This window comes from Gorilla gorilla, chromosome 8 (assembly GCF_029281585.2).
Source record: "Gorilla gorilla gorilla isolate KB3781 chromosome 8, NHGRI_mGorGor1-v2.1_pri, whole genome shotgun sequence".
Lineage (NCBI taxonomy): Eukaryota > Metazoa > Chordata > Mammalia > Primates > Hominidae > Gorilla > Gorilla gorilla.
Window position 1 is genome coordinate 108,510,889 of NC_073232.2, and position 15,428 is coordinate 108,526,316.

The 15,428-nt window shown below is 40.8% G+C and overlaps 1 protein-coding gene across 2 annotated transcripts in view; it reads right to left on the reverse strand.

The window, feature by feature from the left end:
• Positions 1–15,428, reverse strand: part of BLNK (B cell linker) — an 81,789-nt gene that overhangs the window by 52,361 nt on the left and 14,000 nt on the right. For both annotated transcript variants that reach the window (XM_004049851.3, XM_004049850.4), the window contains exons 2-3: positions 4,850–4,915; positions 601–650 (exon numbers count right to left, since the gene is read on the reverse strand). In XM_004049851.3, the coding sequence (XP_004049899.3) occupies positions 601–650; positions 4,850–4,915 (116 nt within the window). The remainder of the gene's footprint in view (positions 1–600; positions 651–4,849; positions 4,916–15,428) is intronic.

Sequence of the window (15,428 nt, forward strand, 5' to 3'; positions counted from 1 at the left end):
ATTGAATCATGAGTGCAGTTTCCCCCATACCGTTCTGGTGGCAGTGAATAAGTCTCACAAAATCTGATGATTTTATCCAGGGTTTCCCCTTTCTCTTGGCTCTCATTCTACCTTGCCTGCCGCCATGTAAGACATGCCTTTTGCCTTCCACTATGATTGTGAGGCCCCCCCAGCCATGTGGAACTGTGAGTCCATTAAACCTCTTTTTCTTTATAAATTACCCAGTCTCGGGTATATCTTTATCAGCAGTGTGAAAACAGACTAATACAATAATCTATCTTCCCTTCTGGACTATAAATTCCTCAAATGTAGAGTCTATCTTTAACTTTTAGCACTGTATTCCTGCCTCAGATCTGTGTGTGCCTGGCACATGGAATATGTTTAATAAGTGACCAATAAATAGGTGGGTGGATGGATGGATAAAAAAACTACATCTCCATTGTGGTCAAAATGCCTAATAGATTTAGTCATTCTTGAAATTAGAAAAGATACCTTTTGTTTTCAAATGAGGATAGCATATTTCCCTTTCCATAAGCCTAAATGTAAATATGAACATTAAATTAGTCAAGAGTCAGTTAAAGTATCTGAGAAATACCTTACCTGAAGCGTAGTCCCTTCGAGGAACACTTGGAGGTGCTTTGACTTTTAGCCTGGAAGTAACAACCATGAGACAAAAGGTCAGTGAGCAGAACAATGATGGTCAAAGCCGATGCTAGAAGCTGATATAGACAGAATAGATAGACAACTAATAGCATAATGGCTTCTCTTGGACCCATCACTGGACAGATTTGATGTATTGTAAATGTAGTGAATCCCTTAGTCAGGGGTTTTCCACCTCTCCCCATCTCCCCAGTGCATGCACAATGTGGCTATGACTTGGCAAAGGTGAAGTCAGGTGGAGAAGGGCTCAGAGAGGTCAGAATATGATAATAGTAAGCACTGAGTTCAGAGGTTCAAGGAAGATAAATGTTGATTGGTTGGTAAGGTAAGTGTTGATAAGAAGGTAAGATAAGATGAACTATATTTTAATGACTTACAAATGTTTAACAGGAAAAAATCAGCTACAATAAGCATTTTGGTTGTAGGTTGGGCTAAAATTATGTTTGCACCATCTTAAAAACGCAAATAAGCCAGACACACTGGCTCATTTCTGTAATCCCAGCACTTTGGGAGGCCAAGGCAGGAGGATCACTTGTGCCTAGGAGTTCAAAACCAGCCTGGGTAACATAGTGAGACTTCATCTCTACAAAAAAATAAACAAAATGAGCCAGCCATGGTGGCATGCACCTGTGGTCCCAGCTACTTGAGGGGCTAAGGTGGGAGGATCACTTGGGCCCCAGAGGTCAAAGCTGCAGCGAGCCATGATCACGCCCCTGTACTCCAGCTTGGGCGACAGAGGGAGACACTGTCTTTAAAAAGAAAAAAAAGCCGAACAAGTGAACAGTGAGTGTCTCAGGATTGGAGATTATGAGACTTAGCATATTTAGTATTCAACTTGTTTTAAGCACTCTCAAAACTTTACTAAAGTAAAGGTGCTTTAGTACCTTTATGCACATATGAAATGTGCTAGTCACAATCCTTCTTCATTCAATAAAAGAAGAAAATTGAAATTACATTTTAGAAAACTATTCCAAGTTTTGTAAGTTCTGATACCTCCCTTTCCACTACTTGAAATGAGTAAGGCTTATAGTCAATTATTTTTAATAATTATTACCCATTTTAACTAAGAATTATTTGCTTAATGAAATTTAAAATATACATAAATAAAACTTATATCCAGTAGCCTTTATTTACTAAAATATCATATCCTTCTATAGAAGCAGTATAACTGCTATTATATACAAACTTTTCATGTTTTGAAAAAAAAAAGCATAGAAATTTGTGTTTGATTAAAAAATGCACACAAAAAGAATTTACAAACCAAAATTGTAATTTGCAAAAATAACAATACGTATATTTACATAGAAATTCTGGTTTTCTTTTTCTCATAGGCTCTCAATATCTATTATTTCATTCAATTCTCCTCACAAGCCAGTAGGGTGGGCTGGGAAGATACTATCATTAGGCCCATGATGAGGTATAGAGACAGAGATCATCCAAGGTGTTGCAAGGAAGAAAAACAAAAACAAAACTGGGTCTGGTGCCCAGGTTGGTTCAAGGAATAGTAAAATTTCCAAAAGCACAAACCACCTGTTATCCATTATTACTATCATTTCATAAAAGAAAAGGAAGGGTATTTTAATATCCCCAAATCATCTCAGAATAAAGGAAAAACTCACTAAAGGACTGTTGGCCACTCAACACTAGGAATAAAAGGCATAGTTGAACTTTGCTCTGTAGCTGGCTGCTGCGCACAACCCCCAACACTTCATCGTCCTTATTTTCTCACGCAGCCATAGACCAGTGAAAACTCTGTCACAGTCTTGTGTTAGGGAACCAGCGTGTTCAAGTGTGCTTCCTCCGTTCAGGGTAGCACCTGTGGCCTGGCTTCAAGTAAAAGTGTAACTGCAAGTCACTTTGAGCTAAAGGGCCCCTGACGTCACCCAGGGTAATGACTATGGTGGCCATAATTTCCAGGCTGAGAAGAAACATGGTTTGTCACGTAAAAGTGCTTTGGTCATCCAGTGGGCAGAATGTTTGAAATAGAGGCTGTTAGAAAAAACTTGTGCTCCACAGCTGCTGTAAATATGACTGGCCATGGAATAGAGAGACATTTTATGCAGAGGCTTCATGTTATTGAGAACTGGTGTATTGTAAAACTGGCAACTGGGGGCCATGGAATAGAGAAACATTTTATGCAGAGGCTTCATGCTATTGAGAACTGGTGAATTGTAAAACTGGCAACTAGAATTGCTAGTGATTGTAACAAGGACTGTCTCATAAAGAATGAGATTCTATCTGTAGCAGAAATAATAAGCGAAAATCATCACACACCTCTCCCACTCATCAGACAGAACATGAAGCCAAATTCTCCTTCTCTGTAAGATGACCACCACCTCACAAGCAGAAGGCCATTTATGTTTTATGATGATCACTTATGCATAGAGACTCATTTACATTTCATAGTCTGGAAATACCACCAAAAGTGATTTCTTATTTTTAATTTTAGCATAGATTAAAAAGAATAAGGATGCTCTTTTGAATGCATAGAGAAATGAACTTCTATAAGCTATTTTTTGGTCCAAAATTTGGGGAGAAAAATTTGGTAATAGCAATTAAAACTTTAAGGACACAACTTCTTCCATTTGGAAATTTCATTTTAGGAATTTAGCCTACTGGTATATTCAAGGTCTGCAATGAACATTTATTAAAGTATTATTCATGACATTTAAATTGGAAGAAACAACCAGAGAATTTTGATTGCTATTATCAAATTGCTATCCAAAAATGTTGTACCGGTTTAAATTCAAATCCCCCCTTAAAGATGGCCAACAATATATAGCTAGTTAATTGAATTGTAATATATTTAAGGTAGACTATTAAATCATCTGTTCAGAAAAGAATATGGTTAATTTTTACTTAGTAACAAATAAAGATGTCCATGAAATAGCTTAAGTAAAACCAACAAAGCAAGTTGGTAGAATGGCGTATGCACTATGATACCATTTATGACAAAAATGTATGTGTATAGTATGTACAATGTCAGTGTGTGTATGTATGTGTTTAAGCACACACATACATACATATATACATACTTATACACACATACATACATATATATACACACATTGAACTTACCATGACAATGTCCCTTTCTGGGGAGTGGGTTAAGATGGAGATATAGGGAAATGGGAGATTTTGACATCATATAATTCTGGCCTCTTTGATTTTTTTTCCCTGGTGAATCTGTATTAGTTTTATTTTAAAAATTTAAAGACTTAACAGAATACCATTTCCCATTTTCTCTTGAAAGAGACTTACCTACTAAGGTATATAAGACCTACTAAGGTACGTCTACCTTAGATTTTGAGTGGCAAATGCAGATATATACAATTTTTATTCTCTTTTAAAAAAAAAGCTTAAGAGTTTTTGATGTACAAGGAGTTTTGAGATGCTAGCTTTCCCTCTCCAAGTGCCAATTGAAAAGTTCATTTTCAGGTAATAATTTGAAAAGCAGAAATCAAAATATGGAAAACTGGCTGAGCGCAGTGGCTCTTGCCTGTAATCCCAGCACTTTGGGAGGCTGAGGCAGGCGGATCACCTGAGGTCAGGAGTTCAAGACCAGCCTGACCAACATGAAGAAACCCTGTCTCTACTAAAAATACAAAATTAGCCAGGTATGCTGGCACGTGCCTGTAATCCCAGCTATTCGCTGGGCCGAGGCAGGAGAATCGCTTGAACCCAGGAGGCAGAGGTTGCGGTGAGCTGATATTGTGCCATTGCACTCCAGCCTGGGCAACAAGAGCGAAACTCCGTCTCAAAAAAACAAAAAAAAAAAACAAAAACAAAACCCCAAAAAAAGGAAAACTCACATGGCATCTTGAAGAAGCTAGGGCTGTGTTTTGTAACTTTTCATTTGGATTTCTCCATACATGTTTTCATAGCCCTTAGCTAAATGGCTATAGAAATGATTTTCCTGCTTTGACATTTGTTAGGCACCTTGAATGGGCATAGCTCACCTTCCCTGCAGTGAGAAGGAAAATCAAAGTCCACTGAGTACAACTGCTCTCACTTGTCCTGTTCCAGAATGTAGACCTGGCCACCATGGATTCCAGCCAATAGTAAAGAAGGGTTACGTGCTAAAGAGGTAGAAACTTCTCATCCAGGTAACAGAGAAATTTGTTTTCTTCCATGTAGCACATGTTGACTTATTTTATATAATTAAGTATTTAAATAGAGGTGAACTTACTTTTTGATTTTATTCATTATTCCACCTTCATTGTTTTTAATATCATGGACCATCTTTTGAAGCTGCCTGTAAAAAACAAAATTAAACATAAGATATTAATAACCAGTCTGACTTTTTAAAAAAAAGTCTTCTACTCTTCTCGAATACAAAAAAGGGGAAAAAACTCTATCAAAACAACCTCCAAATAGGATGAATTATATTGTATTTAATTAAATTGACCATCTGCTACTTTAGCAAAGGAGAAGCATGACTGATTCTATAAGGAATATGGTCACTGGGCTGTGTCCCCCTCCGTTGGGATGTCTGGACCAGTCTCAGGCTGTGAAGAAAGATATTCTGATTCCTTGCTCATTGTCTTAGAGCATCTACATTACGAAGATAGATGCTACTCTGTGGACATAGCAGAGGCTTCAATCAGGCCCAAGGTTCTTTTTTATTAAATGTTAGTAGGTAGCATCTATTAAAACTTCCATTTAAAAGTTACTCCTACCTAGGAGTCATAAAGAAAATGACTATTAAATCTGGCTGATATTTGAAACTTCTGTAGAACAAAAAGTAATATTGAGGCAGGAGAATAGGGTCTGGAGGCAGGGAACCTAAGGCCAATTTGCACTGACTTCCTAGAACTGAATCAAATGGAAAACCCCACCTCTCCATGCACAAGTAACAAAAGGATCAGAGGCTACTACCTTTGCACTGCGTTATAGATGAAAAATGGAAAGTGCCTCTGATTGATCCCCTCCTGTAACCAATCAGACTGGTCCCAGGCCAGGTCTTCCTGTGTAACTTTGTACCTTAACTTCAGCGTCTGATTGATCACCTTCTGCAACCAATCAGACTGGTCGTGGGCCACTCCTTCATTTACATAGGATGTAACCAAGTAACCAATGGGAAACCCCTAGAAGGAAAATTCTGTAACCAGTGCTCTTGAGCCACTTGGTCAAGCCCATTCCTACTCTGTGGAGTGTACTTTCATTTCAGTAAATCTATGCTTTCATTGTTTCATTCTTCTGTTACTTTGTTTGTGCATTTTGTCCAATTCTGTGTTCAAAAGGCCAAGAACCTAGAAGACTCATAGTCAAGACCCTCCACTGGTAACAATATGTATCAAGACCCTCCACTGGTAAGAATATGTACAAAATCAAAAGATAAATGACATGCTGAAAGAAATATTTGCAACATATAGTAATAATAATAAGAACTACATATTAGTTTGCTGCAAAAGTAATCACGGTTTTTGCCACTGGAAGTAATGGCAAAAACTACGATTATTTTTGCACCAGCGTTTCTCAATTTACAAAGAAATCTTACAACTCAGTAAGAAAAAGAGAAATAGTTCAATAGAAAAATGAGCAAAAGATATGAACACACAGCTAACAGAAAACAAATACAAGTGGTCAATAGACCAATGAAAAGATATTGAACATCACTTATATTTAAACAAATCTAAATCTAAACAACAGTGAGATGTCTTTTCGCCTATCAGACTGGCAAAACATAACAAGTGTGATAATATCCAGTGTTGAGAAAGTAAATTGTTACAATCAAATCTGTCAAGATTTAAAACGTCCGTGACTTTTGACCCAGCAATTGGACTGCTAAGAATTTGTCTTATGAAAATGGTCACAAAATGATATCAGTATATACATATAAGCATGTTTATTGCAGCGTGATGTGTAAGAACTCTCTAATCTTCTCCCTGCTTCTTCTGCCCTCCCCACAACCATAACTCTGAAAACAACCCAATGCTCATTAATCATTAAAAGGGAACTAGTTAAATAAATTATGATAGATCCATGCAATGGAATGCCACAGACCCCTAAAAAAAAGAGGAATATACATCTATATTGTTGCCTGAAACTTCTACTTCTAAAAAGGGGATTATTACTTTATGATGTTTTAAAATATTTGAATTTTTATAGCATGTGTAGATATCATTTGTATTATCTGTGTTATATACAAATATGGAGAAAAATATTATAATGGGAGGATAGGGCCATGTTATATTTTCCTCATAATAATTTTCTGACTTAAAAAATGTATAATAAAATTTCACGTGGTTCTTCCCTGAAAGAGTAGGACGTTTTAATTCACCTTTCAGGTAAATGCTTCCTTTGTTCTGAGAAAACTATTTGACTGGACCCTTTAGATAATGAACTGTACACAGCTATTGTTCTTGTAGGAAATGGTGATTTCCCCACAATCCTGAAAGCAGATTTCTCTGACTCTGGGAGCTAGGCCTTGGGTTAGGTAATAGAAATAGTTTAGCATAGGTCTAGGAAACTGTTGGTTGAGGACATCTGGGAGAAATACTACCTTGGCCCTTTGTGAATTTAGAATGCCCGTGCGGCGGAAGGGTTACTTTTTGGTGCAGCAGTGGAGCAGTTTAGAGGGTAAGAGGACAGCTTGTCAGAAGAACTCTGCCTGAGCGGGCCTGTGGGTGTCCTCTACCAAGTGTTAATTTAAAGCTAAACAATGCAGCGATGCTGGTGCTCTGCCGGGTCTGCTCTATTGAGGGCAGGCCTCTAGCACTTAGGGAGTGGAGTGAAATTTACAGGATAGGGAATTGGGAAAAGGGAGATTGCTCAAACGTAAAATGGGAACTTAGGCTGCGGATTTTGGGGAGATCTCTCTCCTTCTAGGGCTGATGGCTGTTAGGCGCTAGAGTGCTGAAGAGCACAGACAAACCTGAGGGATTTTCAGTGGTGGGGGTTTGGGCGATGGCGGGGGGTGGTAGCCCTGAATCTGAGGCTGGGTCTGGGCCTCTGCTCTGAGAAAAGCCATAGCCAGAGCCATCGCTAGCTATTTTCAACCGCATAATCCCTCTCTGCTGTCCCTGAATCTTCAGTAAGATCTTGTAGTAGCTGCAGCCCAGCCTCAGCTGGGCCTTGGGGAAGAGAGTGTTCCACTGGCATGGAAGGGTGGAGGGAGGACAGGCTGGAGTGTGAAGTAGAAGGATAGGAGAAACTTCTTTTGGGACAGCCGTATGGCTGCATCTTGGAGAATTATCTACATAAGTGAGGGACCCACTGAGGGACCCACGTTCAAATGTATGTGTCAGGGGTCTGGTGCCAAGTCATTGTAATTTGAGTAACAAAGGAAATGAGACCATATTTTATACTCCCTAGCTAGGGAGGCCGGGCACACTGATGATACAAGTGTAAGAACTCAGGAAAGAGCCAGGCACATATTATGGGCTCAGTAGCAAAGAGAAAAGGATGGTTGAGAGACACACAGAGGGTCCCTCAGATGGGCCCTTGAGTTGCCTCAGAACTTCACAGTTTTCTAGAATTTGTTCACATATACTCTATGCCAAACCCTTTTCTCCTTTTCCTGAGGAACTGTAGAGAATCTTCGAGATAGAGGAAAGAAGGAAATGAAAATAAGGGGTCTGGCAGTGGGGAGAAAGAGAGATTGAGAGACAGACAGAGAGAGAGGGGGAGAGAGAGAGAGAGAGAGAGAGGAAGAGAGAAAGAGAGAGAGAGGTTGAAGTGGATTGACTGCAAGGAAATTCAATAATTTCATATGGAGGGCAGAGGGCAGCTCTGGTTGTAAGCTGACTGTAACTGAATGGAGTATCTTTAGGCTAAGTTAATGCTTAACCAGGATGAGGAGCAAAATGAGGCAGCAGTGAAGAATCCTATCAGAAATGTGTCAAAAATGGGACACCGGCAGAGTAATAGGGAACCAGGGGCCAATTTGCATAAGTGATTTTGCTATGGATGTAAATAAACAGATGCAAAATGTTGCAAAAGAATTGGATGCAATTTTGTCATTGGCTCAATTTGGCATTTGGTGCTTCTTGGCATTTCCTAATTACTTTTTATTGTGTATTATTATAACAATAACAATTATACTATGTAACTATATAATTACAGTAAGTTACTGAAGTGTTACATAAACTATACTTTTTAAAGTTGATGCATAATAGCAGTAGATATTTATGGATGCATGTGATATTTTGATACATGCATACAATGTGTAATGATCAAATAAGGGTAATTGGGAAACCCATCACCTCACCTCAAACATTTATCATTTCTTTGTGCTGAACACATTCCAAATCTTTTCGTCTAGCTGTTTTGAAATATACAATAAATTATAGTTAACTATAGTCACCCTAGATAAATTACACTTTTTATATTTTAAAGTTTTCTTCTCTCTCTGTATCTCGTTCACACAAATTCTGATGTCTATAGACTGCTTTGTTACAGCTGCCAAACTTCTGTGATCTGGGAAGACATAGTGACCCAAAACCAAGATTTGCTGTGATGCTGTTAACTCATTATGTCAACTGTCCACGCATCTGGTGATGCACAGCTCTGCTGCTCTCTAGTATTGGCCATTTCATTTTGGAGTGCTTTTTGCTCCTTATTACAACTTATAGCACATGCCATAGCAAAAGAATGCACAACTGGTCTGTTCCAGGAGGGGTTGTTCTGGATTCAAACAGCAATCCTTTTACTGAGATGAGTTGTGTGTAGGTAAAGATAGGTAGGGCATAAAACAGCTTCACTTTGATTATCTCATTCAGAGATATCCTTCCATGGTGGGGAGATGGATAATAAGGTCACAATGTCCTAATCTTCTAAAGTCATAGAGAGAGAGCCATGCTCATGTAACAAAATAAAATGAAGAACAAAGCTTATCTAATACATGTTTTAAAATATATAAGTATGGTAATTTTAAGCAGTATGGCATTTTGGTATTTAAAAATGGTGAGCAGGTCATATAAATAATTATAATACTTGTGTAAACCAAATCAAATTTTATATTCTCTCTTTTGTTTTTAATTTTCAAGCTTTTGAATTAAGACACGTAACTTAGTCACACTGTAGTAGTGTGACCCTGGGTAAGTCTGAATCTTGAGAGATTTAAATTCCAGGAAGCACTGAGAGTAGAAAAGTCACCATTTGAAAGTTACAGCAGTTTCTTCCCTTTAAAGTGCCTTACTTTAGAATCCGATAGATCTCAAGAGGGCTATTGGACCACAACTCGCTGGGCCTCACCCCTGGAGATTCTCATTGGGTTGTCTGTGGTGCGTCAGAAAATCTGCATTTATGTTTTTATTTTTATTATTATTATTATTTTGAGACAGAGTCTCACTCTTGTTTCCAGGCTGGGGTGCAATGGCGTGATCTCGGCTCACTGCAACCTCCGCCTCCCAGATTCAAGCGATTCTCCTGCCTCAGCCTCCCGAGTAGCTGAGAATACAGGCACCTGCCACCATGCCGGGCTAATTTTTTGTATTTTTAGTAGAGACGGGGTTTCATTATGTTGGCCAGGCTGGTCTTGAACTCCTGACCTCATGATCTGCCTGCCCCGGCCTCCCAAAGTGCTGGGATTACAGGCATGAGCCACCATGCCCAGCTCCTGCATTTCTAACAAATTCCCAGGTGGTGCTGATGCTACCAGTTGGGAGACCATCCTTTGTGCATGACTATGATAGATCATGCCTTTTTCTATTGTGGGCCTTTTAGTTGTACCCAAGTAAAGCAAATACCTGTTTGGGGGAAAAACTAAGTTCTCATTAACTCAAGTGCAAAGTTTCAGACAAATAAATTGGGTGGTCAATTGGAAGCATGATTTGGGTGTGTGCTTTTCAGTCTGCAGCTTCTTTGCAGGACTGTTGGCTTTTCTCTGTATGAATTCAGACTAACCTCTGCCTATATATTTTAATTTATTTTATAGTCATGTACTTTCTTCTTGAGCCACAGTTTGCAAAACTGTAGAATGTAGATGAAGTGACTGCAGGCAGAACATGCCCCTCTCCTTGCGTGACAATGGAAAATGGACTGGCCCTTCTTGGAGCAGAGTGCCATGGTCGGGACCATTTTGCCATTGCTATTATAATATGGTGCTCTAAGTGACTAACAGAATGCAGTGGCGGTGGCACTAAGACTCGACCTCATCCCTGTTGGTGGGGGATAGGCTGTCTTTGCTGTCACTCATCCTGCAAAGACTCCAACCTAGAAAAAGGATGTAAGAAAATGAGGACGTGGCAGGCAGGCCTCAGGCTTGGTACTGTGATGTTTCCTGTCTTCCCGGGGCCTTCTGGTTGTTGGTCCCTGTGCTGCAGGTTGAATAGAGGAATCTTCTAGAAGGATTCCCATTGAATAGCCTTCCAATTTTTACTACCCATGCATAAGATGTACAGATTTTACACAACTAAGATCACTCTTGACATTTTGAAATCTGTGTGTTCCACTTACTATATTGTGAATATTTTCATAAGTGAGCACCATCCTTAGGCTTTATCTGCATCTTTCCTTCCTCTGCAAACTGAGGGGCTTTTAAATAGCTGAAACTCTGATCCAAGTAGGCATGACAAGAAGCAGTGAATCAGGACCCCTCAGCTTGAGGGAGCAGAGAGATGACCAGACCACATGGCAATCTGAGACCAGGAGAAGCAAAGGCTGTGTGAAAATAAGTGCCGAATGCCTTGCTTCTGGGAGCCTGGGATCAAGAGGCTTGGACCTCAGGGGCAGGGAGGGAGGGGACAATCTCAGGTTCCCTCTTGTTCCTTCAAACCCAGCCTCTCTTCCAGATCACCCTCTGAAACAGTGTTTTCTAGAGTAAGGTCTAAAGATTGCCTGTATTTATTTGTTAGAAATTCAGATCACTGGACCCTAAACCATATCAATAGAATAAAAATTCCAGATAGAGCCCAGCAATCTGCTTTTTAACAAATTTTCTAGGCCTGGTGACTCTTATGCACACAGAAGGTTGAGAGCCATTTTTAAAGGATTAGGCCAGGCTGGGTGCGGTGGCTCACGCCTGTAATCCCAGCACTTTGGGAGGCCGAGGCGGGCCAATCATGAGGTCAGGAGATCGAGACCATCTTGGCTAACACGGTGAAACCCCATCTCTACTAAAAATACAAAAAAAAAATTAGCCAGGCATGGTGGCGGGCACCTGTAGTCCCAGCTACTCGGGAGGCTGAGGCAGGAGAATGGCATGGACTCAGGAGGTGGAACTTGCAGTGAGCCGAGATCGTGCCACTGCACTCCAGCCTGAGCGACAGAGCAAGACTCTGTCTCAAAAAAAAAAAAAAGGGGGGAAAAAAAAGGATTAGGCCAGGTTTATCCCCTTCTAGGCTAAGTTTAAATGGAAAGAGCAAAAGAGACGACTTCCCAACCTCCAGAGTATCTTCCCCCATCCACCATAGCCTGGAATAGCTTTAACAACAAATCTTACTCTTTTCTCCATAATGAGTGGCCAAAGGCTTACCCAGGCATTCTCCCCAGGAAAGGAAAGACACTGGCAATGGAATTTTAGTCAGTGGTATGACGTCTGCTTTCAACAAGGGGAAGACAGCAGAAGGAATCAGCTGTGGTTGCCAATGGCCAGGCATTCACCTTTACTTGGACTCAGATTAATACAAGTCCGGCACAGTGATGCTTCCAGCCTGCCTGCCTTCTCTTCCCAGGCAGCCTGGTGTCACAGCAGGGACTCTAACCCCAGGAGCTGACTGTATACAGCCCAGCCTTCTTCAATGAGTCTTTTTTTTTTTTTTTTTTTGAGATGAAGTCTCGCTCTTGTCCCCCAGGCTGGAGTGCAATAGCGCGATCTCAGCTCACTGCAACCTCCGCCTCCCAGGTTCAAGCGATTCTCCTACCTCAGCATCCCAAGTAGCTGGGATTACAGGCGCCTGCCACCACGCCGGGCTAACTTTTGTATTTTTAGTAGAGACGGGGTTTCACCATGTTGGCCAGGCTGATCTCGAACTTCTGACTTCAGGTAATCCGCCCACCTCGGCCTCCCAAATTGCTGGGATTACAGGCATGAGCCACCACACCTGGCGCCTTCAATGAGTCTTTTATGAATTGAAGTTTAGACTTTACATCAATTGGCAGTCTTTCTACATCTCCTTCTTGGATGAAAAGGTAGGTTAAAGAAATCGTCTTGACTTTGGCTGCACATTAGAATCACTTAGGGGACTTTTAATAATCTTGACACCCAGACCTTGCCCCCGACCATTTAAACCAGAGTCATTGACTCTCAGGGGATCCAATGTGCAGCCAAGGTTAAGAACCACTGACAGTGTTATCAGGATAGGAGAACTTTGTACATACCCCAGGGAAGATCGTCTGTCCAAGAGAGCACAAGGAGAGGAATCCATAGTGAGAATCCACAGAAGGGTATCTGCAGACTGAGAACAGCCCCAGGCACATAGAAGGATAAACAAGTTCAGGAAGGATGGAGTTTAAGGACAGCGAGCTCTTCCAGGGCCAAGAGGGCACGGGGAGGGCAGCTGCATGCAGATATTTTGGCCAGATCACCAGAGGTGTCCAAGAAATTACATATTTGACAAAAACACTTTTCCAATAATTTTTATTAAATACAGGAGATGATTTAACAGATGATATTATCTGTAAGAAGTACTTTTTTAAAAAGTTTAGTAGAAATAAGAAGATCATAAAACATCTTGTTTTCCTTGTAGCTCTTTAGTGCTGTCACAGAGGACAATGATAGGCAGGTTTCAGGATTTTTTTTTTCATTTGTCTTTCAGAAAGGGTGGAATGCAAAGTATTGCTAATCAGAGAAAATCCCTGTTTAATCTGCATGTAGGAATGGATTAAAGAGTGTCTTAGGTGAAAGTGACTCTTTGTAAACAAACAGAACAAATAAATCCTTCCTTCTTCATCCCCTGCATCTTAACCTCAGGTCCAGTTCTTGAGTTTCATCCTTTCAGTGTTCATAGGCTGGTCCTCCTCTCTGAGCCAAGATCTAAGCCTACACTTTCCCCTTTACAACAGGAAAATGCAGCAGCTGGCAGCAGGGCCCTCCCATCCATGCTGTGAGGGCTTGTTAGGGCCTCTTTAAGCAAATGTTTCTAAAACCTGGATTTCAACGATCACTCCTTCCTCAAGAGTGCAGCAGCTCCCCGGTATCTACTGAATCAAGCCTGAGCTTTTTGTCATGGCTCAGTCACTCAGTCTCACCCTGAGCTCCATGCCCATATAGAAATTTTATTTTTGTTACTAAATTTTAAAACAGCTCGATGATAGAAAATTGAACACTGCCAATAAGAAAAAGGAAAAGGGCCAGGCGTGGTGGTTCATGCCTGTAATCCCAGCACTTTGGGAGGCTGAGGAGGGTGGATCACTTGAGGTCAGGAGTTCAAGTACTGCAAGAACCCCTGGGGGCTGCTGGCTCAGCCCTTTGCTTTATCCACATATACTTGGGTATCTTTAGAACATCTGTGCTGGTGCAATTGACCCGGTATCTCCAATTTATATGTTTCTAAAATCAATTTGGAGTAGAAATCTCTGTAATGTTTTCCTTGGCATATATAGAAACAAAAATGCATCCATGAATACTTTTTACTATGAATGGATTTTTAAAAACACTTTTTTAAACTTAAAATTTAAATACATTTAAATGCATTTAATTTAAAAATAAAAAAATTAATGTTCATCATTAGGTCTGCTGATTCTCTAGTTGACTTCCTCCTTTTTTAGGTGTTTAATATAATTGACTCTGGGTTTCTTTTTAAGATGCTACTAATATAGTATATTTTATTTTTGTTACTAAATTTTAAAACAGCTATATGATAGAAAATTGAAAACTGACAATAAGAAAAAGAAAAAGGACCGGGCATGGTGGCTCATGCCTGTAATCCCAGCACTTTGGGAAGCCAAGGAGGGTGGATCACTTGAGGTCAGGAGTTCAAGACCAGCCTGGCCAACATAGTGAAACCCTTGCTCTACTAAAAATAGAAAAATCGGCTGGCAGTGGTGGCGTGTGCCTGTAATCCCAGCTACTTGGGAGGCTGAGGCCTGAGAATCACTTGAACCCGGGAGGCAGAGGTTGCAGTGAGACAAGATTGCACCACTGCACTCCAGCCTGGGCGACAGAGTGAGACTCCATCTCAAAAAAAAAAAAAAAAGAAAAGCAGCAGAAGAAGAAGCAAATGGAGTTTATAAGCTGGCATCCTTGGATCTTCAGGCTTGAAACTTCTGAATGTTCTTTAACCCTTTCTCTCTCTCTTTGACTCTTCATCTCATATCTCTAGTCACATTAAAAGGGTGAGGAACAGCAGCCAGATATCAGGAACAGCAGCCAGGTATCAGGAACAGCAAGTGCAAAGGCTCAGAGGTGAAACTGTCTGAGATGTTTCGGGTCCAGTGAGCAGCTAAGAGTGGCAGGAAAGTAGGTGTTGAGAGGATGTTTACAAGACAAGGATGAGACCGCTGGGAACAGAGACAGATAGTCAAGGGACCTGTTAGGCCAAGGAGATGGGGAGTTACAGGCTTCCTGCTGGAAGCCCTTGGAGACCTTTCCTTGGGGTGTGTCATGATGAGGGTGGAAGAAGGAGGAGGACCTCGGCCTGGGACAGTGGTGGCTGGGACACCAGTATGGAGGCAGCTGTGCCAGGCCCAAGCCTCGAGCTCGGACAGCATGGTACCAAAGGCAATGGAATAACACTAGGAGTGCCCTGTGGGCCTCAGCTGTGCGAAAGGACCAACAACTCTCAAAGAGGACATTACTGAGACAAAGTGCCATGTTGGCCATACTGGGGCCTGAGACAACGTAAATCAGCAGGACTGATTCTGTCTTCATCTAAAATTCCAGT